Here is a 26,927-nt window from a genome sequence, read left to right as displayed (position 1 = left end):
TCTACGTCATGTCCCAGATCTTGTTGCGGCTTGTCTTGTGCTACACAACATTTGTATCCAACATGGAGAGTCTTTTGAGATGGAGTGGGTACGTGAGGCGGAAGCAGAATTGTCAGCATGCTCTGGACATGTAGAAGAGGATCGAAGAGCAATAGCTACCTCCATGAGGGAGCTTCAAGCAATACGTGAAGTTGACATAGAGGATGCAATGGAGCGCGCTCAAGGAGGCAGTCCTACAAGTTTTTGGAAGGGCGGCTTTAGAGGAGCTGGACTCACGTACCAACTCCGATTAAGCCTTTGTAATACAAGTCTTTTGTCTGGTTTATTGTGGTTTGTAGTGTGGCTTCTTTATTTTATGTAGTTACACTATGCTTTGTGGACATAATATAGCTTTGTTCTATGGTTTTTGGTATGGTGTTTACTCTTTCTTCCGCCGCCCCCCAGTGTTCACAGTGGGCGGCGGAAGAAGTCAGGCTCCCTTTTACTTCCCCCTCCCTATGTGAACAGTTGGACGGCGGAAGTGTGCATTTTGTAAGAGTTCCACCTGGAAAAGTGTGTTTGAGAGTATGTTTTCCGCCGCTCCAATGTGAACCCAGCCTCTATCTAATTCCAGCCAAACTTAAAAAAAAAACAGCATTTATGTGGGTTAAGTGGTGTTCACATAAAGCAATACAATCCATTACCAAGGTAGTTAATATGTGATTGATTGATCGCACGAGTTAGTGGAGTGGTTAAGATGGTTCTTGAGAGTCTCGAGGTCATGGGTTCGACCCCTCCCCCCCCCCTTCCCCCTCTCTTTAAGGGGTGTGTGTTGTTCTATCTAATTCCAGCCAAAAAAAAAAACAAACAAAACAGCATTTATGTGGGTTAAGTGGCGTTTACATAAAGCAATACAATCCATTACCTAAGTAGTTATATGTGATTGATCGATGGAAGTGTGTGGGCGAAGGAAGGGTTAAAAGCGAAACACAGGTGCCAATGCCATGCCAACCCAGGCTTCCCGCCATGCACTTTGAGTTCACTGCAGTACCCCTCTCACTGGAGCTCCACCTGTGACCTTCCCCCCTCTCCTTCTGTGATTTCTCTCTCTTCCGTGTTGTTTAGCCCGCGATCCCCAAGTGCTGCTCTCTTTTCGCCATCGCTGCAGAATGAACGTGGCGCGGCAACTTTAGCTTCCACTACCAGGTTAGTCCTCTCGCTCTTTCTTTTTCTGGTGCAATTCTTCGTCTCGGTTTGTGGAAAGAAACCCTAACCAGAAACCTCTCTTTTGTAGGGGGGAGCCATGCAAAGCCTGGTGAGTTATGAAAGCAGTAGCGTAGGGTCAGAGGAAAGTTCCCCCAGGAATAAAAAGCTCAAGCAGATCAAGTACGAGGAGTCAGAGGTGTCATCCTCGGTAAGAAGCTGCACTTGCTATGCTTGCATGTTGTGGTTGCTTTGTTCACATGGTTTGTTTTTCAAATTACGACAGATAAGATGCCTTTGGGGGAGGGAGGTTGGGCCAGCCAGGTTTGGCAGGAGGCCCGGCACCCGTGTGATTGTATTGACCCAGTGTAGATCCCCGTGGCATATCTGACAAGAAGCCATCCCATTCGGCGCCGCGGGCAGGGAACGGGATGAATTTGAGCTGCATGTAGGCTGCATAAAGAGTGCTAGGAAGGCATTCTTTTTGGGTACCCAATTCACCAACAAGGCTGGCCAATTGGACATCAGACCCATTTCTGGTGGGGCATTTATGGCAGGCCAACCAGCTCTCTAGGATTAGCTAGAGGGCGACCAGGCTGATGTACTGGTTGGCCTTCCTTATATGCACAACGGTGGGGGGGGGGCTGTCCTCCATGCTGCATCCACCATGCAGGTCAAGCTTTATCTTATTTTTAGCATGCCACTTTCACCATCTAAAGTTCTCACTTCACAAGGGGTATGCAGTCATTTGTTGAATAGAATTGAGAAGAAAGTCAGTGTTCAAATGATAAAATGGTTAAACTGAAAGACATTTATTTTGTGATGCCATAGATTGCACCGTGCATATGGTTGTATAGCTTTTTCAAGTGTGGATTTTGCTTCTATGTAACCTGTTTGCATGGCATTTGTCTGTTGGCCATTCCTCAAGTCCCTTTGAATGCCAAAGTGCCCACCTATGTGAGATCCAAGTCTTGTCTTTTGAATGTGTGAAGTGTTTGTTAAAATATTGGGTCTGCATGTTGGTGAGGAATGGGTGGTTCAGTCATATGTATTTGAGTTCTTCTTCTAGGTTTGTAGATTGCATGTTGTCCTCAAAACGTTGTATGGCTCATCTGGGCAAAGATGATCTATATGGTTGTTTGTAAAAGGGAAAAAGGATAGAAGAAGTGTGTAGAAGAGTCAAATTGAGATTGAGAAATGTGGACACTTTAGAGGCCACATAGGTGGCATGTTAGGTGCCACTCCTTTTTGTGGTGAATGAGAGCTCGAAGGTAACATACATGGAATTATTGCTACGAGAGATTTTCAATGAGATAAGTCTTTATATGCTTATGCCTTGTGATTAGCTTTAGTTCTTGGGCTATATCTTAATTATGGTTTTTGTGCTTTGCTTTGATTTTGCCTAGCCATGCAAAATCTTTACATGGTATTAGAGCCACCTAGGGCTAGGATCAAATCAAAGTTTCTAATCAATTTTTAGATTTAAAGCATGTGACTAGCTTAGGCTTAGGACTAAAAAGACTAGTTCAGATAAGTGCCTCATAGGCAACTCGGATCCGATGTCAACAGTGCCATGCAGCCTTCTTGGGCACTTGGGAGTCCAGACCCCTTCTTCACTCGGGCGGGGGGGAGGGACGATGGACTAGTTTGGTAGTAAAGTGCTACCATGTGCCTTTTCTTTCCCCTTCCGCCCTCCTTGATGTAGCCTCCCTTTGAGAGCGGCCAGCTGGAGAGGGAGCTCCCCCCTCATGTTTTTTGGTTTTCTAGTCTCACATGAGGGGCCATAGTACCTTGTTTCTTTTCTTGAGGGTTGTAATCTGGAATGAAGGATACTTTCTTGGGAAAAAGAAAAGAGTAGATTAGAAAGCATCTATTGCATCCTCCTCTCCTTGGCTGTTTTTTGGTTTAGGTCTTTCAATCTCTTCCTATATTAGAGAAATAAAGAAAGAAAGACATAACGTCTTCAAAAGACCAACAGGATCTATGAGACCAAAAATGTAGTACGATGTATCCATGATGAATACTGAACCATGGGAAAGAAAAATTGTACTAAACTAGCTACATAAACTATCTATGTGATGCTACATGATGGCGTTGCACAAACGTGTTTGTGATTAACACTAAGGAGTCTTTAGTCTTTTATCTTCTCTACAACTATATGCTCTCACATGTTCATAGACAAGTTTAATGGCCAAGGTTTCCACATTGGCAAATGAAGACAAAGTTTCATTTGATGAAAGAAAATCTACACCTTCTGTGAGTTGCAACTGAAGACAAGAGAATCTCTTACTCAACATGTCAACAAAATGAGGAGTCTCATGACTCAACTAGCCGCAGTTTAGTCTCCAATAACTAAACATGATGCCATGGCAGTGCTTCTCAAAAGCGTGCTTGAGGAGTATGACAACTTGGTGACCACCTTGAAGAACATTCCTAATCCTACCTTGGAGAGAATCATTAATTCTTTACAAGAAGAAGAAAGAAAGAAGAAGCAAAGGTCAATAGAAGTAGTCACGACTCACAGAACAAGGTTTTGCTTTAAAGACTAAAGGATCATACAGAGGACAAGCCAAAGGGAAAGTTTGTAGATTAAAGCAATCACTTGGAAAAGGATTGTTTTAGGCTCAATCCTTGTGTTATATGTGGGAAAAGCAATCATCTTGAAAAAGATTGCAATTCAAAGAAAAACTCTGCTAATATTGTTGAAGAGCCTTCTATATAAAGCTTTGCTAATATTGTTGAAGAGCCTTCTATATAAAGCTTTGCTAATATTGTTGAAGAGCCTTCTATATAGGAGGCCGTGCTTTTTAAGCCCATTGTGTGTGTTGTGTTCTTTTGTGTGACTTAATCTCGTGTATGTCCTTACCCTTAGGACCCCAAAACTGGCTTGTGAAACTAGAGCCATGTGATTGATCCTTGACCAGGAAAACTAGCATGAGAAACCATGAGCCTAGATTTATTCTTTACATAGTATAAGGCAATCCCTCAAGGGAGGGTTTGTTGGAACTTGGGATCAAAGTATTCTTGTGCATGCGTGTGAACCATCTCCTACAGAGTGGTAGTGTGTGAACCACCTCGTAGAGGGGTATCAAATAATATCTAGATATTTGTGTGTGCTTGATATAAGCAGTGATGTCATTGAGGTGACCTTTGTAACCTATAAAGGTGCATATACTTCATTGAAAAAATCAATCAACTGTCACATTTTGCAGTGGTGTAAATCTCTCTACGTTTGTGCCCTTCTCTCTCTCTCTCTCTCTCCCTTTGCTCCAATTCCATAGCCGTGTTTCCTTTCAAGCCTCCATAGCTTCTCCTCACCACTCCCCTATACCAATAACTATGCCTTTTGGCCTATGGAGGTGCCAAACTCCATACTGATGGTGGTGGGGGCTAGTGAAAGTGAAGAACTCCCCTGTGAACTTGTTATTGCTTGGGTCCAGAAGGAGGCACGTGCATCATATTGTTAAGCTACTTTGTGTCTCAATGACCTCAAGGGCTATGCGTACGGTCTCCATCTAGGTGCCTACCCATATACTGTTTGAAGTCTGCTCCTAGAGGTGCTAGAGAGATGCCAACCGCCGCAGGCTTCAAAAAGAAAAGGACCCAAGATTTCCTCAATGCAGGTACACACTTGCAGATCGCAGAGGGGAGAATTTGGAATCTTCATTGACTGTTTGTGGTTCTTTCACCATGGGTTGCTGAGGTGAAGCTGTCACCATTTGGTCCATCTTCATTTTTTTGGAGCCTCTTCTATGGGACTGTCACTCCATAGAGCGGCCAGATTTGTGCCATGTTCACATGGGGCCAGGCCAGTGTCCCATGTGAAAGGGCCAGTCTTTTGGTGTCACATGGACGGGAGCCAGATTAGTGTCACTCGTGTGTGACCAGTGCTACGTCACATGAACGGGAACGAGTTTCGTGCCGCCCATGTGACTTGCTCCGTGTTGTATGGGCGGGAGCTTGTTGGTGCCACCCGTGTATGGCCAGGATGGCGTCTTATCTATGGGATTGTCACTCCATAGGAAGACCAGGACATGTTTTTTTAATATTTCTGTCGCGCCAGTTTTGTGCCCGACAGGAACTTCTTGTACAAGTTTCATGAAAAGGAGATTTTGTCCATTATATGTGCACATGCATTTATGCTTGCATGCATAAATTTGTTTTTGCATGACTTGTTTGCGTTTGTTTGCTTGTTATGCCGTGCCAGTACAATGGACGGGGACGCCCCCAGTGTACCGTGGAGTGCTGTTTGCTGACTCGGTGGTGTGGCGTGTGAACAGGTGGTAAGTATTTTTTTTGACCCTTTTAAAAGGTAAAATCCATAAACTATGGTAAACCTTAATATTTATAAGATAATGTGCACCCATTTTAAAGAGGGGCTAGACATTTGCTGTTGAGGGTGCCTAAAGTATTAAATTGATTTAAGGTTTTATAACCTTAAAAAAAAGACTTTGCATGAAACCTTTTTGGAAATTTCCCACGTGTGGTGGGTTGGTGGGTTTTCTTTCTCATCATCGCCTGTTGGCTGCCCTTCTTCCTCCATCGCCTCTCTCTCTCCAAAGGCAAAATTCGGTGCTGTACCCACCTCCCAGTTGCTGCCCGCCTGTTGTACTTGAACTGTACCTACTGCTGCTGGTTTTCCCACGTGCTGAATTCAGTCTGTACCTGGTTGTACCCGCCTACTGTACCTGATTTGTTGCTGCCTGTAGCTGCACTTGCCTGAAGCTGTACCAACTGTACCAGCTGTACCAGCTGTACCAACAGTACCTACTGTACTTGCTGCCCGTACAGCACTTGTTGCTTGAATAAGAGCTGTAACTGCTGCCCGTACATATTCAGCTTCCAGCCTTGCTGCTCCTGGTTTGTGTACACCAGGTGATGTTGATCTACTTGCGTATGGTGATGCAAATGGACTTATGTACAGCGTTCTATTTGTACAAATTGTTGCTAATGGAACCAAAGTACGAGGCTCCAAAAGAGAGAAAGGACTCTTCCATTGATTTATCTGCAACAAGCTACTCCAGGTGCTATGTTTAAATTTATGTAAAATTTAATTATTTTAATTTAAATTTCAAGTTCTATAAAGGCCCATGAAAAGCCCCTCCCAAACGGCCAAAAGAAAAGGTCAAAAATGTGACCATTGCCCAAACAGTAAACCTATGGCGTTCCCATGCAGCCATCTCCCACAACCGTAGGGAATTTCTTTTTCATTTCCATTTCTTGGAAGTTTTCTTGCTGGGTTGTTATTCCCCTATGTATGCGTGCTAACCGCGCCCTCAGGATTAGAGGGCTAGTGAAGGTTAGCCAAAAACCTAGGAGAAAAACTGGGTACAAAGCTTAATTGGGAGAACCGGGAAACGTTCCCTCCGCGTTGTACCATTGTGCCTGCGTTAGTACGGGCGTGCTTGTTTGTGCACGGTCCCAGAAGACCAGTGAAAGGCAGGTGTGCACCCAGTGAAGGTGGGAATGAGCTTGGGACTTGAGGCTACTCCGACCAACACGTCTTCATCGACTTGAATCAGTTTGTTTGGTTGTTTTCACTCCGTGGTGGAGAAATCTGGCCTTTCAGGCGTGTGACACTTGTACAAATATAAATACTCCAAGAAATACAATAAGTATTGAGGGAGGGGCCTACGCTTTCCGGCCCCAGTGCTGGTGTCATTTGTATTTTCAGTATTTCCAATATTTATGTTTTTTTCATTGTTTAATATTAGTTAAATTAAGTATTCTAAATATGTGTATATTGTCTTTCGATCTGTAGGCCTCCTGTAGGGAGCGGTCACATTGGTATCAGAGCCTGGTCGTCTCTCTTTCTCAAGAGGAGACACGGTGTTTTGAGATCGGAAGCAAGTGCGAACATTTGACTCATTGGATAGCCAGGGCAACCCATTGGAAGTGCCGAATTCGAGGGGCCAATGAAGTGCTTCACGGGATTCCGATGCATTGCATGGAAGGCATAAGCCTCTTGAGAGAGTCTATGACAGTGCATTCATGGGACAGCCATCACGTGGTAAAGAACCCATGCATAAGGAAGAGCCCAATGCATTGAGGGATGAGTTGGAGCACATGAAGAGGCTCTTGCAGGCAAAAGAGCAAGAGTTGAAATTCTTGCATGAAAACCCCCATGTACAAAGTGTCATAGAAGCCAAGAAAGCTGATGCTATGGTGGACATGACTTTTGAGTCTATGGCTCGAGAAGTGGGCAAGAAGCCAAGGGAGTTGGCACTCTCTTATTTTATCCGAAAGGGTGACCTTAAAGAGGGAGAGGATGGACAGCTTATGTTCAAGAATCCACCTCGTTTGCAGCATGGAGACCCAGCCTCTGAAAGGTTGAGATCATATTTGCATAAAGAAGAAGTATCGGTCACTTCTCGCCATGCATCCACTTCTCATGGCAAAGGAGGAAACATATTCATGCGTGCTGAAGGCCATATGGATTCCAAGTTTGTACATCATGGGGATAGTATGCAACCCAAAAGACCTTGCCTATTGAGTTGTCTCGTGGTGAGACAAAGCATCTTTTAGCGAGGCCACAAGAACCAAAGACCCATGTCACTTTGGCTAGTGGAACACCTAAGATTGCCCATGAAGCTCATGCAGAGAGAGCTGCCCTCTTGGACAAGGGCAAGAGAAAGAGGCAAGAACTTGAGCCTCATGCCAAAAAGCTCAAGGAGCTCAAGGCAGGGGACAAGTCAGTGAAGTTTGATGCCTATCATGGGGAGTTTGATGCTTCTAAGGTGCTTGCTTTTGTGGCTCAGTTTGATATTGCATTTAGTGAAGAGGACTTCACTGAGAAGTCCAAGAGCCGTCATGCAAGCATGTTTTTGAAGGGGACAACTGCCCATTGGTGGATCATTGAAAAGACCACCAAAGATCCCATTTGCACTTGGAAAGAGTTTAAGGACAGATTTTATGCCCAATTCTTATCACTAAACGCAAAGCATACGCTCACCTTAAAGTGGGATAGACTTGATCAAAAGGATAATGAGAGTGTGCAGCAGTATGTGAGCAAATTTTGGAAAGTTTTACTCGAGGTTACTCCTTTCATGCAACTCTCTGAGGATGAAAAGAAAAGAAAGTTTCCTTCCAGGTTGCAACCAGCCTATCGTTTGGGCATTGAATTGCACCCGAAACACACCTTACAACAGCTTATAGCATCTGCTCTTGCTACGGAGCAATTGGTGCTCAAAATCAAGCAAGATCAAGGTGGTTCTAAGGGCAAAGAGAAGGCTGTCCCAAACCTGCAAAAAGGTGGACAGCCACCTAAAAAGAGCTTTCGAGAAGTCCAAAAGGGAGGTAAAGCTGAAAATACCACATCGAAGGATCATGGGCTCCTGAGCAAAGGGAGCAATATGCAAAGGAGGGGAAATGCTTTTCTTGTGGCAGTAAAGAGCATATGTTTAGACAGTGCCCCAACCGCAAACAAAAGCATGAGGACAAGCAACCCAAGGCAACTGTGCATGCAGTTCCTGATGTGCAGGGAAACATGAAGGTAAAGAGAGGATGGTATGCAAAGCATGGGGTCAAATCAAGGATCAGCCCGCTCTATTTATGTTTGATGATTGTGCAACAGATAACTTCATCTCTACCCAGATGGCAGCCGCCTTGGGCATTGAGGTTGAGGATATAGGGCCTCAAATTGAAGCAGAAGCTGCCTTTATTGGTAAAGAGGTGCAGGTTACTCCACTTTATTGGGAAGTTGCGCATACATATTTAGGGTTATCTTGATCATGAGTATTTCTTGGTTGCTCCACTTAATGGATGTGATGTATTGCTTGGCAAGCCATGGCATCATAGGCTTGAGCCCCGCAAAGAGTACAAGACAAACAGAATTTCCTTTATGCATAGAGGCCGCATGCATGTTATTGATGCTGGCAAGGAAGGGGATTCTATCTCAGTTGTATCTCACATCCAGATTAATAAAGCAATGAAAAAGAGTCTTTCAGCGTACTTGGTTTTTGTTCGTGATAACATTGAACCAAGTCATGAAAATGTGGATGTTTAAACTCAGGATAGGTTGAATTTTCTTCATGTATACAAAGATTGTTTTGCTGATGCATTGCCAGGTGAACTACCTCCTCAAAGGCCGGAGGATCATCGCATAGATCTTGTGCCAGATAGTTTTCCACCTAAGAAACCCGCATATCGTGTGAGTGCCGCACAACAAGAGATTATGAAGCAGGTTAATGAGCTTTTGGAGAAAGGTTTGGTTCAGCTAAGTTTCTCACCTTTTTGCTCTGTTGTGCTTCTGGTACAAAAGAAAGATGGGTCATTCCGCATGTGTGTGGATTATAGAGCTCTAAATAAGGTCACCATCAAGAACAGATTTCCAATCCCGCGCATTGATGACATCTTGGATAAGCTTGATGGCTCGGCTTGTTTCAGCCGTATTGATTTGTGTTGGGGTAAAGGCATTATGCCCACCCTTATAGTGTGTACAAGCCCATAAGTTATAGTATATAGTACACTTAGTACTTTTAATGTACTAAGTGCACTATGTGTACTTGTGCAAATATACATGTGTGATAGGGGAGTCACACACTCATTCCGGTGAGTTGACTTATCCCCACATATGTCTCTCTCTCTCTCTTCTTCTCTCTGTGTATGTCTCCCACATGAAACCCTAACCCTAATTAATTCTCCCATTCAACTGGTATCAGAGCCACGGTTGTGTCCATGTGTGTGCGGGTGTACGGAGTCATCCTCATCGCGAAGAAGAAGCTCGGCTATGGAGCCTTGAGCTTGGCACGAGCAGAGGAGCTTTTTGGTGCTCAGCAAGGAGCACATGCGCTGCAAACCAGTCGTAGGCAGTGTGAGCAAAGCAAGGCGTTGGTGGCCACAAAGCGTAGCAGCATCTGTCTTCGATTCAGTGCGCAAGGAAGCGTAGCAGCATCTGTAGTCGATTCAGTGCGCAAGGAAGCGTAGCAGCACGTCATCATCACCACGTGTAAGATGCCTGGCCACAAGGCGTAAAACCACTCCTACGAGCGAACACGTCTACGAGGCGAACACAGGCGAACATGCCTACGAGCGAGCCGTCGAAGCACAGGCGTGTTATCGCTGGGCGAGCACAACCCGCCACCGCTAGGCGAAGGCGGAGCGTAGGTCGTCGGCGTCCTCGGTGCTTTCACACCCTCGCTCTCTACAAGAAGCGGTTCTGTCCGTGTGTACGTGTGTGTACGCTTGTGCCACCACCGTCTTCCGCCCAAAGCACTGCACGGACTCCACGTCAGTAAATGCGAAGCAGAGATGCGCCCTAGCAGCAGCACCGGCTCAAACGCCTTGTAACGCAGAATCTCTGGCTCCACTAGCTTGATTGGAGCAGCCATCAAAGCTCTCCAAGGATCACCTCCAAGAATCAGACTGCAGCAGCATCAGCACGACCCCCTCCTCTTTCCTGCAATCAGAAATTGCAAAGGTATTTGCTTCAATTTTTTTTGGGGATTTGCAATTGAGTAGATACAATTATCAATTGAGCAGGTACAGGTGCCAAATTGCTCAAATTTTGAGCAAAATTGGCAAAATTGGGTGACATTGGTCACATTCAGGATCAATTTGTAGGAAATTGGATATCAAAATTTGGGGCTTTTGATGTTATTGTACAATTAAGCATTCATACATGCTGGATGATGTGATAAATTTCACATTCGGCCAAAATTGCAGGAAATTGATATGCAAATCAAAGGGCTTTTGTGCCGATTGGGTTGATTTGCATGCAGGCACTCGCATTTGATGCTTTGGGCAATGTGTTGATGCCTGTCAAGCACTCAATGTGCCTGTAAATCAAGGGGCTTTTATGTATTGGATGTATATGTGGCCACGGGGAAGCACTGTGAAGACTCTGGATGCCTTCATGTGCGTTAATGTACCATGTATGATCACAAAATTGATCTTAAATCAAGGGGCTTTTCAAGATTTTATGCTTGTGGAGCTTGGCAAAACAGCAGGCAAGACTTTTATGCCTTGAATCCTCAGAAATCAGCTTGCAGTCAAGGGGCTTTTGCCCAATTTCTGTTCGGGACTGTTGTATGCAGTGGTTGGGACTGTAAAAGTCTGATTTTCACTCATTTGGACAGCCAGGAGAGCATTTATTGTTGCTGTACTTGCTGGTACAGATTTGGTACAACTTTGTACAAGTTTTGGCATGGCTACACATTGATTTGAGTGAGGAAAAGGCTCAATTTTAGCTGCTGTACTTGCCGGTACAGATTTGGTACATCATTGGTGAGCACTTGGTACTGTTGTACAGTACTTTGGAAGGGCAACAGAGCACATATAAGGTGCTGTCCTAAATCTGCAGCAACCAGATTTTGGTGATTTCATCACATACAGTGGGAGTAGAGTTGCATTCGTGCTTCCGCAGTGGGAGATAAACTTTGGGAGAACAACTGTGAGCACTTTGTGTGCTTTTGGTGCAGTGTTTGCACATTTTGCAGGGAGTCAGGCATTGACAGGTTGCATATTGCTATGGCAACCACAGGTGAGAGCTCTTCATTGCTTCACATCAAGAAGCTTGAAGGCTCACATAATCATGATATTTGGCAAACCCAGTGCTATAATGTGTTGCTCCAGAAGAAGCAGCACAAGCCTATCAAAGAAAGGGGTGTAATTTTCAGCATTCGTGAAGAGAAGACAGCTTGGGGAATGTGGCAAAGATTGCAGGACTTGTATGCCCAGCAAAGTGCCTCAAGCAAAGTGTATGGGTTGAAGAAACTCATAGGTCTTCAAATGAAGGAAGGGGCGTCTATGGCAGCCCATTTAAATGAGTTTAATGGTATTGTCAGCCAGGTCATCAATCAAAAGTTGGCAATGGACGATGAGTTCAAAGCCACCTTTCTCTTATGCACTTTGCCAGAGAGTTGGGACACATTTAGGACAGCCACTAGCAATTCGAATGCTATGCTGTCATATGCAGATGTGGAGGGTGCTCTTCTTCAAGAAGAGATGAACAGGAAGAACAATTCCGTTGGAAAGTCCAATGCAATGAATGCATGTGGGAGATCCCAGCAAAGGGGTAAAAGCCAAGAACGGGGAAGGAGCAAGTCCCGCTCCAAAAAGGACTTGGAATGCCATTATTGTGGCAAGAAGGGACATATCAAAAAGCAATGCTACAAATGGAAGAATGATCAAAAGGAAAAGGGCAAAGGAAAGGACAGAGACAAAGATGAAGCCAAAGTTTATTTGGGTGACAACCATGCATGCAAGATTCTTGGCAGAGGTGATGTGAGGCTTGTGTTTTCAGATGGCTTACAGCTTATCCTCCATGATGTCAGGCATGTGCTTGAGATCAAGAAGAACCTGCTTTCTACTGGACAGCTTGATGATGCTGATTATGTTACCACATTTGGTCGTGGAAAGTGGAAGATTAGTAAGGGCTCACTGGTTGTTGCCAGAGGCTCTAAGGTGGACACTCTTTACTTCATGCATGCAGGTGTTTGTCACCATGCTAATGTAAATGCAACCGAGCTGTCGGAAATCTCTATGTGGCATAGCCGGTTGGGACACATGAGTGTCAAAGGAATGGAGCAATTGTCTCGTTTTGGTTACTTGCCTTCTCTAAAGTTTTCAAGTTTTCAGTTTTGTGAGCATTGTATATATGGCAGGCAACTCAAGTGCCCCCACAAGAAAGCTCTTGGACAGAAAGAAGCTCAGTTAGAGCTTGTGCATACAGATGTATGTGAGATGCCTTAGCTTTCTTTGGGAGGGGCAAAATATTTTGTGTCATTTATTGATTATGCCACACGCAAGGTGTGGGTTTATCCTCTTCGTTTGAAGAGTGATACATTCTCAGTGTTTCAGAAGTTTGTTGCTCATGTTGAGAATCAAACTGGCAAAACATTGAAGGCTTTGCGTTTCGACAATGGTGGAGAGTATATGTCCAAACAGTTTCAAGACTTTTGTGATGCTAAAGGCATCAAGAGGGAGCTCTCTACTCCGTATGATCCTCCACAAAACGGGACAACAGAGAGGATGAATAGGACCATTCAGGAAAAGGTCCGTTCTATGTTGTCACATGCTGCGTTATCTCATGGTTTTTGGGCTGAAGCTGTTATGACAACCATTCATCTTATAAACAGGTCACCTAACACGAGGCTTGGTGGGAAAGTGCCAGAAGAAGTATGGACAGGGAAGCCTCCGTTCTACAAGCACTTGAGAGTGTTTGGTTGCGTTGCATACGTGCACATACGCAGGGAAATGCGCACCAAACTTGATCCTAAGTCTCACAAATGCATATTCCTAGGATATGGTGACAGAGGTGAAATGGGGTATAGACTTTGGGATCCAGTGAATAGAAAGATTATACGCAGCAATGATGTCATTTTTGATGAAACATGCATGTATAAGGAGCCTGCAAGGCAACAGGAGCCTGGCAGAGTCATCTTTGATGATGATGAACATCATGGACAACAACCAAGGGTTGTAAATCAGCCATTACAGCATCAAAACCAGCCCTTAAATGGTGCTGAAAATGGTCCAAATGGACAGCCAGAGATGGCAGAAGATATCCCTATGGATATCCCACAGTTAGAGGAGATACCGGGCATGATTTTTCAGCCTTTTGGCATGGAACAGGAGCCACCAATAGGTGATATGCAGGTTGGACAGCAACCTGCAAATGATGGTCATTGGGTACGGAGGTCCACAAGACCCTCCAGAGCCCCTGACAGGTTTGTTCCAGGGGTTGACTACTTGATGCTCACTGACTGTGGGGAGCCCTCATGTTATAAGGAGGCTTTACAGAGGGCAGACAAGGCTCTTTGGGAGCGTGCTATGAAGTCAGAGATGGATTCTCTGCACAAAAATGGAACATGGAAGTTGGTGCATTTGCCTACGGGCAAGAAGGTTTTGCCATGCAAGTGGGTTTACAGGCTCAAAGTTGCACTTGATGCAAAGCCAAGATACAAAGCCAGGTTAGTGGCTAAGGGCTTCAAGCAGGAATATGGTGTGGACTTTGATGAGATCTTCTCTCCAGTGGTCAAAATGACCACACTTAGAGTTGTATTAGCTTTGGTTGCACATGATGATCTGGATTTGATTCACACATTTTGGGTATGCGGATACTTCGGGACAGAAATCAGCATGTGTTGTATTTGTCTCAGAAAGAATACATTGGCAAAGTTTTGCAGAGGTTCGATATGGATGGGGGGAAGAAGACTAGTACTCCTTTGCCTCCATATGTGAAACTCAGTGCTATGGACAGCCCACAGTCGGATAGTGACAGGGCTCATATGGCCAAGATTCCGTATGCTTCAGCTTGTGGCAGTCTCATGTATGCCATGTTTGCTACTAGGCCAGACATTGCATTTGCAGTGGGAGTGGTTTCTAGATACATGGCCAAACCTGGCAAGAAGCATTGGGAAGCAGTGAAAGGTGTCATGAGATACCTGAAGGGCACACAGGATATGTGCATATGCTTTGGCAAACAGGATGCATTAGTGCATGGTTACACGGATTCGGATTATGCCGGTCATCCAGATAACCGGAAGTCTACTACCGGTTATGTGTTTACATTCACAGGAGGTGCTGTGTCATGGATATCCAAGATGCAGAAGTGCACTGCCTTATCTACTACAGAGGCCGAGTGTATTGCAGCCACAGAGGCTTGCAAGGAGGCATTATGGCTATCTCGGTTAGTGTTTGATTTGGGTTATGCAGGGGATATTCCATTGTTGCATTGTGACAGTCAGAGTGCCATCCAGTTGGCAAAGAACCCTGTCTTTCATGCAAAGACGAAGCATGTGGATGTGAAATATCACTTCATCAGAGAGATGATAGAGAACAAGCAAATTCAGCTTGTTAAGATTCATACGGATGACAACCCGGCTGATCTGTTGACAAAGAGTTTGCTTCCGGAGAGGTTTGCTCATTGCAGACACTTGATGGGCATTGGATGAGGCCAGTTTCAGCCTTGATACGGCCTTGTATATTATCATGTACATGCTGATTTTTCTTTTCCTTCATTTAAGGGCACTTTGTCTTTAAGTGGGAGGTTGTTGGGGTAAAGGCATTATGCCCACCCTTATAGTGTGTACAAGCCCATAAGTTATAGTACATAGTACACTTAGTACTTTTAATGTATTAAGTGCACTATGTGTACTTGTGCAAATATACATGTGTGATAGGGGAGTCACACACTCATTCCGGTGAGTTGATTTATCCCCACATATGTCTCTCTCTCTCTCTCCTTCTCTCTGTGTATATCTCCCACACGAAACCCTAACCCTAATTAATTCTCCCATTCAATTTGAAGAGTGATTATCACCAGATACGAGTGGTGCCAGAGGATGTCCACAAAACTGCATTCAGGGTAGCCTTTGGATTGCATGAGTTTTTGGTGATGCCTTTTGGTCTCACCAATGTCCCCGCCACATTCAATCATATGATGGATAGGATATTCCGACCCCATCGAAAATTCACATGTGTATTCTTTGATGACATCTTGGTTTTTTCCAAGAATGAGCAAGAGCATAGGACTCATTTGGCTATAGTATTTGAAGAGTTGCGGAAGCATAAACTCTTCATTAATGCCAAGAAAAGTGAGTTCTTTCTTTCAGAGATACACTATTTGGGCCACATTGTATCCAAGGATGGTGTAAGAATGGATCCTGCCAAGATTGAAACCATTCGGAATTGGCCAGAGCTGCAAAATGTACATCAGGTACGTAGCTTTCTGGGGTTATGTTCATATTACAGGCACTTCATAAGGCATTTTGCTATGATTGCCATGTCTCTACATGATCTCACGAAGAAGAAAGCCACTTTTAAATGGATCTCTAAGGAGCAAGATGCCTTCTTGTAACTCAAGAATGTTTTCATATGTGGACGTGTATTGATTGTTCCCGACTGCAAAAGCCATTCACGGTGGAATGTGATGCATGTGGGAATTGTATAGGGGCTGTCCTCAATCAAGAAGGTCATGCAGTTGCATATGAGAGCCGTCAATTGCATGATGCCAAGCTTCATATGGGCATCTATGAAAAAGAGTTCTTGGCTGTAATTCATGCCTTAAAGATATGGAAACATTATCTTCTTGGGGCTGAATTTGTAGTCAAGACAGATCATCACAGCTTGAGATATTTTCTATCTCAAACAAAGCTCTCTGAGAAGCAGATGAGAATGGCAAACTTTCTTTCCATGTTTCATTTTCGTACATACTCCGGGAAAGAAGAATGTAGTGGCAGATGCATTGTCCAGGAGGCCTTATGTGGGTGCAGTTTCAGTGGCCTCTCATGGGAACTTATCAGCCATGCGAGATTTGTATCAATTGGATGCTGATTTTTGCCATATATGGACTGATTTGATGGTTGGTCATTCACATGCCTCTTATGTGATCAAAGAGGGTTATCTTATGAAGGATAATTGCTTATGTGTGGTGAAGGATATGCGTCCAAAGGTTATGGAGGAATGTCACACTCCACCTTATGTTGGTCATAGAGGTATCGTGCCTACTACACGCATGATTGAGAGAGATTTCTTTTGGCCAAGCATGTGTAAAGACATTGAGGTATATGTACGCGCATGTCTTACTTGCCAAAAGGTGAAACTTGATAGGCAAAAGCCTCCAAGTTTGCTTCAGCCATTGCCTATTCCCTCGCAACCATGGGAAAGCATTACTATGGACTTCATTATGGATTTGCCTAGATCCCAGCATGGGAATAATGCTATTTGGACCATTGTGGACAAGTTTAGTAAGCAAGCTCACTTCTTGCCTGTCAAGAAAACCATTAAAGTTGATCATATGGTGAAGCTTTTTCTTGCTCACATATTCAAGTATCATGGTATGCCAAAGTCCATCATTGGGGATAGAGATCCCAGGACTATGAGCCTCTTTTGGAGGACTTTATTTGATAACATGGGTACTAAGCTTGAGTTTTCATCAGCTTATCACCCCCAAACGGATAGCCAAAGTGAAGCTGCAAATTCAGCCATGTTGGATTTGTTGAAGTGTTATGTGGCAGATCAAAAGACTGCGTGGGAGAAGTATCTTCCACTTGTAGAGTTTGCCTACAACAACATAGTTCATGTCTCCACGGGAAAGGCCCTGTTTGAGATTATTTATGGCAGAGTGGTCTTGCCCCCCATCCTTCATACAAAGGATAAGATTTTTGTAGCTGATGAGTATGTGCGTGACTTGGATGTATCCTTTGCTCAGGTGTGGACAGCCATTGCAAGGTCACAAGACAAGCATAAAAGGGCTGCTGACAAGCATAGAAGGGACATGCAAGTCAAGGAAGGTGATTGGGTATTGCTGAAATTTGAGAAAGCTAGGCTTCGGAAGAGGCCAGGACGAGAGGGATCATATCCAAAGCTTTCTACATGATATTATGGACCCTTCAAAGTGGTTGACAAGATCAATGAAGTGTCCTTCAGGCTTGCTTTACCTAGCCATTGGAAGATTCACAATGCTTTTCATGTGAGTCTTTTGCGGAAGGATCCAGAGGAGCTGTCTCACAGAAGATCCGCCAGAAGTTGATGAGCTTGAGGAGATTCTTCAGCCAGAGCAGATTGTATTTCACAAGGAGAGAAAGTTACCACATGGGAAACTTTCCAAGAGATACCTTGTGAAATTTAAAAATTATTTGCCAATTGATGCAAAGTGGGTAGATGAGGATTATTTTGCTGACTACCCTCAGCTTTTGTAGGCATATCTTGAAGCTTTTCAGTTGAGGTTAACTGTTTAGAAGCCCGGGGGGATGTCACCATTTGGTCCATCTCCATTTTTTTGGAGCCTCTTCTATGGGATTGTCACTCCATAGAGCGGCCAGATTTGTGCCATGCTCACATGGGGCTAGGCCAATGTCCCATGTGAAAGGGTCAGTCTTTTGGTGTCCATGGACAGGAGCCAGATTAGTACCACCCGTGTGTGACCAGTGCTGCGTCACATGGACAAGAACCAGTTTCGTGCCACCCGTGTGACTTGCTCCGTGCTGTATGGACGGGAGCTTATTGGTGCCACCCGTGTATGGCCAGGATGGCGTCTTACCTATGGGACTGTCACTCCATAGGAAGACCAGGACATATTTTTTTTATATTTCTGTCGCGCCAGTTTTGTGCCCGATAGGAACTTCTTGTACAAGTTTCATGAAAGTGAGATTTCGTTCATTATATGTGCACATGCATTTATGCATGCATGCATAAATTTGTTTTTGCATGACTTGTTTGCGTGTGTCTGTCTGTCATGCCGTGCTAGTACACTGGACGGGGACGCCCCCAATGTACCGTGGAGTGCTGCGTACTGACTCGATGGTGTGGCGTGTGAATAGGTGGTAAGTATTTTCATTTTGACCCTTTTAAAAGATAAAATCCATAAACTATGGTAAACCTTAATATTTATAAGGTAATGTGTTCACACCCATTTTAAAAAGGGGCTGGACATTTGCTTTTGAGGGTGCCCAAAGTATTAAATTGATTTAAGGTTTTATAACCTTAAAAAAAAAGGCTTTGCATGGAACCTTTTTGGAAATTTCCCACGTGTGGTGTGTTGGTGGGTTTTCTTTCTCATCATTGCCTGCTGGCTGCCCTTCTTGCTCCATCGCCTCTCTCTCTCCAAGGAGTCATGATGGGTTGAAGTGGTGAAGAAGAGTATCCGTAAAGAAGTGAGGGAGGAGACTCAAAGGGAAGAACACCAGATCATTCACACCACCATTGAGGAGAAGAAGATGAGGCATGCCCGCCGCCTCAACATTCGAGTCACAGGTATAGCCGAGACACCCGACTCCACTCTCGAGAAAGATGGACAGCTTCTATGCATGAAGCTCGGCTACAGGGAAGAGGACCCTCTTCCCTTCACCAAAGCATGGAGAGCTAGGAAAGACTCAACACGCAAGCGAGCCCTCATCGTACAGTTTGTAGGAGAGACGGAGAGGGTCACCTTCATGAGGAAGAGGGTGATTCTACGAGGATTACAGGGAGATCCCATCTATTTGGATGACGACCTTACAAGGATGCAGATAGAACACAGGAAAACATGCATGCCGAGAGTGCTACAGGCCCGGAAAGAGGGCAAGAGAGCATTCTATCGCGATGGCCGTGTCATCATCGATGGTAAGGCCACCGATTAGCGCCAGGCGGCCTATGGGACATCGGCTATGGTGGATCCAGATTCACAGATACACATAGCAGTTTGGAACTGCAATGGAGCACTTTGGACACATCTTGGGAGGATGGAGGAGGTCATGGAGGGACGGGACATCATACTACTTACAGAGACGCACCAGAGCCCAGAGAGGGGGCTACCCAAAGTAGAGGGCTATCAGTGGGAGTTTACATACAGGGGGACCACATGGCAGAGCACATCGAGAGGATCTGGAGGTATAGCGGTACTCTTCAAGAGAGAGCTACAGGAGCGCCTACAGGTGGTAGCACGTGACCAGGAGGCTAGATACATGTGGATTAGACTGCAGCTCTCAGCAGACAGGGTGTTATACATTGCTCTATGCTACTTCTCTCCTAGAGGATCGAGATATGCCATGACAACAGAGGAGGAGAGTAGAGGGGAGGAGGAGGACACAGGACCATTGGGAGTCACCATATGCAGCCTCTTCAGATGAGATCATACACTACTCCAACCTGGGGGAAGTGGATTTCAATGCACGGACACAGAGCCGACAGTGCGACATTTATGATTTCGAGCACCCCGAGGTGATGCACACACTAGAGGTGGAGGACATGGGAGCTTGCAGGGTGTCAGAGGACATGGGGCCGGATAACACCAGATATGGTCATCACTTACTTGAGCTGGGAGCGTGACAACCCCGATTGAGGATCCACACACATGGCACACATGCAAAGAGCCTCTACCATATCTCTCAGCAGCCGCCCATACCACAGCCACAAGAGTTCCGCCCTACCACCTCTACTTTCTTTACCGCCTCTATGGTAGAGAGAGCTATCTGCCGATTACAGCATGGGAGATCGGCTGATCACACAGGTATACAGAGTGAGCATCTTATTTATGTAGCTGACACACTGGGACCCTTTGTTGCTCACCTCTTTAATAGGGCACTAGTGGAGGGCCTACCAGCTGAGTGGACTATGCACACCATCATGCCTCTCCACAAAGCGGGGGACATGCTAGACCCCAGCAACTACAGGACTATCATGATTGGTCATACATTGGCCAAACTTTATGGCGCAGTGCTCGAGGCAGAGTTGAGCTCATATGCAGAGGAGGAGGGACTGCGAGCACCAGGGCAGGCTGGATTCCGACGAGCTTTCTCCACTATTGACCATATATTCACTTTGAGATGTCTGATTGACCAGGCTAGGGCGTGGGAGAAGAGATTATACTGTTGCTTTGTGGATTTCCGCAAAGCATTTGACACGGTGCCACGAGAGAGACTCTTCCAGCGCCTAGCGCCTAGAGTCATTGGGGATCCCATCAGAGATGGTTTGGGGCATCTATGCTTTATATGAGCAGGTCCTCGGGCGCATACGATGCCCCAGGGGGCTATCTGATGTTATTGCTAGCACCATAGGTGTGAAGCAAGTATGCCCACTCTCTCCTACACTATTTGGGCTATACATCGATGAGGTGGCTGAATTCATTGGTCACGGTGGTGGGGACGGGGTAGACATCTCAGGTACTACAGTCCACGTTATGCTATATGCAGATGATATTATTCGGGTCTCTGAGTCGTGGATGGGACTATAGCACCATCTCCATGCACTCGATGACTTCTGCACACAGAGGGGGCTTACAATGAACCTTGGGAAAACCAAGGCCATGATTTTCCACACCTCAGGGCCGGTTCGATGATAGGCCATCTTCACACTAGCAGGAGGACATGTAGAGGTGGTAGACTCATATGTGTACCTGGGGATTACATTTACGACTCTGCCAGGAAGATTTACTATGGCACAGGCAACCAGGGATAGACTCACATGAGGGTATGCAGCTCTGGCCATGCTAGAGAGACAGTGTCACTAGGCACACTTCCAGGAGCCCCGCATGAAGGGGTGGTTGTTTGACACTAGTCACCCCTGCTTTGATGTATGCTGCAGCAGAATGGGCACTGGGCTCGCCACCTCCACATGGTCTCAGATAGAGAGGCCTGAGATTCTCATGCTCTCACGGATGATCCGCAGCAAACCCTCCGTCCCACATGACATTGTCCGGACGGAGTTTGCTGCACCTCCTATGCTAGTAGAGGCCCTCTTCCAGACGATCTGCTGTACCCGCCTCCCAGCTGCTGCCCGCCTATTGTACTTGAACTGTACCTGCTGCTGCTGGTTTTCCCACGTGCTGAATTCAGTCTGTACCTGGCTGTACCTGATTTGTTGCTGCCTGTACCTGCACCTGCCTGAAGCTGTACCAACTGTACCAGCTGTACCAACAGTACCTACTGTACTTGCTGCCCGTACAGCACTCGTTGCTTGAATAAGAGCTGTACCTGCTGCCCGTACATATTCAGCTTCCAGCCTTGCTGCTCCTGGTTTGTGTACACCAGGTGATGTTGATCTACTTGCATATGGTGATGCAAATGGACTTATCTATAGCCTTCTAGTTGTACGAATTGTTGCTAATGGAACCAAAGCACGAGGCTTCAAAATAGAGGAAGGACTCTTCCATTGTTTTATCTGCAACAAGCTACTCCAGGTGCTATGTTTAAATTTATGTAAAATTTAATTATTTTAATTTAAATTTCAAGTTCTACAAGTTTGTGTAGTGTAGGCACAGGGAATTTCTTTTTCATTTCCATTTCTTGGAAGTTTTCTTGCTGGGTTGTTATTCCCCTATGTAAGCGTGCTAACCGCGCCCTCAGGGGATTAGAGGGCCAGTGAAGGTTAGCCAAAAATCTAGGGGAAAAACCGGGTACAAAGCTTAACTGGGAGAACCGGGAAACGTTCCCTCCACGGTGTACCACTGTGCTTGCGTTAGTACGAGCATGCCTGTTTGTGCACGGTCCCGGAAGACTAGTGAAAGGCAGGTGTGTACCCAGTGAAGGTGGGAATGAGCTTGGCACTTGAGGCTACTCCATTCAACACGTCTTCATCGACTTGAACTAGTTTGTTTGGTTGTTTTCACTCGCTGGTGGTGAAATTTGGCCTTTCAGGCCCGTGACACTCGTACAAATATAAATACTCCAAGAAATACAATAAGTATGAAGGGGGGGAGGGGGGGGGCTTTCCGGCCCCAGTGCTGGTGTCATTTGTATTTCCAGTATTTTTAGTATTTATGTTGCTGATGTTGTTTTCATTGTTTAATATCAGTTAAATTAAGTGTTCTAAATATGTGTATATTGTCTTCCGATATGTAGGCCTCTTGTAGGGAGCGGTCATAGAAGCATAATTGAAGCATGGTATGTTAGGGTTATCGCATTACTAGAAGTTGTGTTGGATTATCCCATATGCAAGAGCATGGGAAGTCGAAGAGCCATATATAGGGTGTGGTGGCACCTTGTCATAGATATCTCCTCCGGTCGGGTTTTTGGGGGGGAGTAACAGCTAGGAGATGGGAGCCCAGCCATCGTGTCCTAAGGTGGTGTGCGTGCTGCTGCTGCTGCGTGACTTTGACATGGTATTAGAGCTTGGCCTGTGTGGTCTTGGGTGGTCCTAACCTTTGTTTGATCGAGGTGCTCGAATTGAAGGAGGGTGTTGGAGGTGGCAATTCTTGTAGCTACTCTCGGGTTATCACATGACTAGAAGTTGTGGTGGATACAAGAGCATGGGAAGTCGAAGAGCCATATATAGGGTGTGGTGGCACCTTGTCATAGATATCTGCTCTGGCCGGGTTTTTGGGGGGGAGCAATGGCTAGGAGATGGGAGCCCAGCCATTGACGTTGCTCAGTGCCCTAGGGTGGTGTGCGTGCTGCTGCTGCGTGACTTTGAGAGAATGCCCACTATGCCTCCCCTGTTCTGGTATGCTTGGCAGGTATTCTTTCTGAGGACCCAAGTTACCAACAGGGGTGGATAGTTGGACAATAGGCGTATTTTTGGTAAGCCATTATGGCAGGCCAACCATCTTGCTAGAGGGTGACCTGGCTGGTGTGCTTGTCAACCATGTACAGGGCCATGGTATCAACTCACTGCTCCACCCTGTTCTCCATGCTGCATTCACTATGCAGTTCCTGCTTCCCCTTTCTTTACTTTTAGCATACCCCTCTCACCATCTAAGCTTCTCACTCCACAAGGGATCTGTGGCCATTTTGTTGAATACAATTCTGTAGTGAATCATTTCCACCTCGCATCTGAAGTGTGTGCGTGTGGAAAAAGTTCCTGTGAATGTAGCCCCATTTCATTCACACACTAGTTCCTTTTTTCATACAGCAAGGTTGGTGAAGGAAGAGAACTTAGTGGGAGGTCCAAAGACCATCATTCGGTGTTGTGGCAGGTTGTACAGAGCGTAAGGTTCTATAGTCCTTCAAAGTGTTGGATTGGCTTCTATACAACCTGTTGGCATGGCATTTGTTTGTTAGGCATTTTTCAAGTCGTCTTCAAATTTTGAAGCCCCCGCCTCTGTGTAAAGCAGTCATGTCATTCAGAGGTAGTTTGCCTTTGTGTGTGCCTAGTTGTAACTTTTAGCAACCTGAAACTTGGCTCTTAAACATCACATTGGATGGTCCATGGCAGAGGAAAACGACTTCAAAAGGCTGTACATGTGGCTGGGTAAGGTGAAGCATACAGCCAGCAGCACGAATATACACTGGGTTGGGCTGACAGAAGACAGCAGGTAAGGGGTGAACAATATTTGTGGGCTAGCTGGACATGGTCCTGGTTAGGCATCAGAGCAGACTGGGCAGCAGATACCTGCTTGTGAGGGGCCACAAGGGTGCACAAATTGGACATGGGCAGGGCACACATGACAGCTCAACCAGGGTGCGAGATATGTATGCTTTGGACACAGATTTTCAACTTATCTGGGCTGATTTGAATCATGGTATTGCTTTCCCAACTTATTCTATTAGAGACACATCATTATGTACCACTTCATAGACCATATCCGATACCACACCTTCTGGTTATTGCTACTATTGGGGCCTACACTATATCTGCTGCATCATCATCGCCTGTGTGCTCCAGCTCACCAGCGTTTAATCTCAGCACATGGGACAGCAGCCCCAACAGCCCTCTCTGCTACATATAGCACCTCAGCGTTTTAGGGGATGTAACTGGCCAGAGTTATGACAACAGTGATAAAATGTACAAGCACTCTTCCCCCCCAACCCCCTCTTTTTTGGTGCAAGCAGTAGAAGGTGGCTTAGATTCTCTGACTGAGCCCTCCTGTCCCAGCAGGTAGTGGAAGGAGACCTCAATGAGCTCACAGCTGAATCAATCGGAAGTCCAGCTATGAAGGTGCTGGAAATGGGCTGTTCCTCTGAGCAAGTAGCCCACGCCATCAGAGTGTGTGGTAAGCTATCTGTCGAACATTCTTGAGCATTTTCTTGTTGATTCTCTCTCTCTCTCTCTCTCTCTCTCTCTCACACACACACACACACACACACACACACACACACAATGATGCGCACACAACAACGATGATGATAACGACAACAACATTTACTTAGTTTATCATGATGATGTTTGTGAAGTCTAATAATGCTGCAACAAAGTGTCTCAAAACGTGTAAATTTCTGACTTCATGCTCATGCAGGCAGAAACACCCCTGCTGCTGATTTGTTTGATTTTATCCAAGCACAGCAGTACCATACCACGATTATAGGCTGTGCATCAAATGTTCCAGACCCTGAGGAAGACCCAGAGAGACAACTAAGAGAGATGGGCTTTTTGCAAGAGCACATTGCAAGTGCTTTAAAAGCATGCGGTCAGAAAAAGCTATCACTCATCTTGCTAAACATTCATCATGTTGGTGTACGTGAATTTTGAGAAATAAGTTGATGCATGTTTTCTTTTGGGTTTTTTTGGAGTTTGCAGGCAAGAAGAGCTCTGTTTTTGAAATAGCAGACTATATACAGGCCCACTACTGCGTTGAAAATGAGGTGTGTGTGACTTCCTTTTGGATCTCTGATTATACAAAAGTTTTGGATTATATGACTCCTCATACAGGTGAGGACAACTCTTTCAGAAGGGGGTGGATGTTACCATTTCTGTGATTTACAGGATTTACAAGCATTTATCATTATATTAGAGATTTATCAAGATTTATGGACTTTTGGACAAGCTTTGGGAATGGGAGGTTGTGCTTCGAGCACCTTGGACATCTTTGTGGGCACCTAGGAGCAAGACTCAGGCTATGGAATACATGGGTCATGCGCCCATGCGCCTGGACAGGTCATTGGAATGACTGGAAGAGCATTTGTGTATAAAACAGGCTCAAAACATGACATTTTAGTGTGCTCACATCATTAATACAATGGGTGGACAAGTTATTATCAAAGGCCAGGCTACCTTCTACAGCCTATCACCCTCAAACGGATGGGCAAACGGAGTGCACAAACAAATGGCTCGAAGTGTACTTGTGAATCGTGAGTAAAAGGATTCACAATCATTAGTTTGGGTGCCTGGGAAGTTTGGACATTGCACACCTATTATGGATTTGACCCCAGCTTATGAATTTGGGGGGAAAACATGAAACAATAATAGTGTGGAGATTAAAAACGCAAGGAGGAAAATCGTGAAGGAAAAACTAATGCATGCACTTCTGTTGTACCTGCTTGCTGCTGCCCATGCAGTGTGCAGCCCTGTAGCCGGCTGTATGTGTGGGTTCTGTACCATACGTACCTGATGGCCGTACCATGCTGCTGCAGTTGCAGTACCTTACTGTACATGATGACATGGACCTTCTGTACAGGTGGTTGTACCTTCTGTACCATGTGTACCTGATGGCTGTACCATGCTGCTTCACTTGCATTATCTTATGTTACATGGACCTGCTGTACTAGTACAGCCTCTGTATAATGTTCCGTACATGCTGATGTGGCAAGAGTGTTACCTGCTGAATTGTTTCGTACATGCTGATGTGGCTGTTGTACCTGGTCATACCTGCAACATACTTTCATGGCTTCTCTACCTTCCTTTTGTACCTTCCATACCACATGTACTTGTACATCAAGTACACGAAGTACCTTCCTTTTGTACCTCCATACCATGTGTACTTGATGTACTCCTTGTACCTTCTGCACCATGAATACCTACTCTACTGCTGGCCAACCCAAGAAGTCAACCCTTTTGGGGACCAACTCCTCCTAAATCTCCCTTACTTTGCTTCATTAAAAAAAAGCTACCCATCATGGGTGTGGTCCAAAGAAATCAATGATAGTGGTATGGGTTGTATAATGTAGTGGCTGGGTTCTAGCTTGTAGTCTCCTTTGTCAAACTTGTTGAAGACTCGTGAGAACCAAACCTGCTTTGTCCCTCTCGGGTAAGGTGCATGGAGGACTCAAGGGCCAAATGCATCCAGTGTATACACATGGTGTATATAGGTGATAGTCTGAAAAAGTGCATCTATGCCTAGGGGGGATGCTCCAAACTCAGCTAAGATGTTCTCATGTGGCACTGATGGCTTACTCTGGATCATGTGTGAAAGCACCATCACCTAAAGTTTCCCTGTCCTCCTCCAATCCTCCACTCCTAGGTCTCGTCCTAGAAAGAGGCACCGTACATTGCTCTAGGATCTAATATCCAATGGTTGGTGCGAGGTTCTTAGAAGTGGGCTTGGAAACACTGTCTCTCTTGATGGGCTACAGTTGCATATCAAAAGACCCAAAGAGTTTATGAAACCAAAATGTAGTACAATGTATCCATGATGAATATTGAACCATGGAAAAGAAAAAACTGACCGTGTC

General features: G+C 45.4%; 1 protein-coding gene across 2 annotated transcripts in view; it reads left to right on the top strand.

Moving 5' to 3' along the window:
• The first annotated feature begins 886 nt into the window (after nt 1-886).
• Nucleotides 887-26,927, top strand: part of LOC147615847 (DNA (cytosine-5)-methyltransferase DRM2-like) — a 56,585-nt gene continuing 30,544 nt past the window's right edge. The window contains exons 1-6 of one of the 2 annotated variants that reach the window (XM_086778453.1): nt 939-1,185; nt 1,274-1,393; nt 23,755-24,324; nt 24,418-24,532; nt 24,776-24,946; nt 25,057-25,121. In XM_086778453.1, the coding sequence (XP_086634579.1) occupies nt 24,472-24,532; nt 24,776-24,946; nt 25,057-25,121 (297 nt within the window). In that variant the 5' untranslated portion in view covers nt 939-1,185; nt 1,274-1,393; nt 23,755-24,324; nt 24,418-24,471. Of the gene's footprint in view, nt 1,186-1,273; nt 1,394-23,754; nt 24,325-24,417; nt 24,533-24,775; nt 24,947-25,056; nt 25,122-26,927 lie in introns of both variants that reach the window. The other variant, XM_086778452.1, reaches the window with a different exon arrangement.

This window comes from Cibotium barometz, chromosome 39 (assembly GCF_041138505.1).
Source record: "Cibotium barometz isolate CiBa-2024 chromosome 39, ASM4113850v1, whole genome shotgun sequence".
In the NCBI taxonomy this organism is placed as follows: Eukaryota; Viridiplantae; Streptophyta; class Polypodiopsida; order Cyatheales; family Cibotiaceae; genus Cibotium; species Cibotium barometz.
Note: the sequence above shows the minus strand (reverse complement) of the source record. Positions and strands in the feature narration are given on the sequence as shown.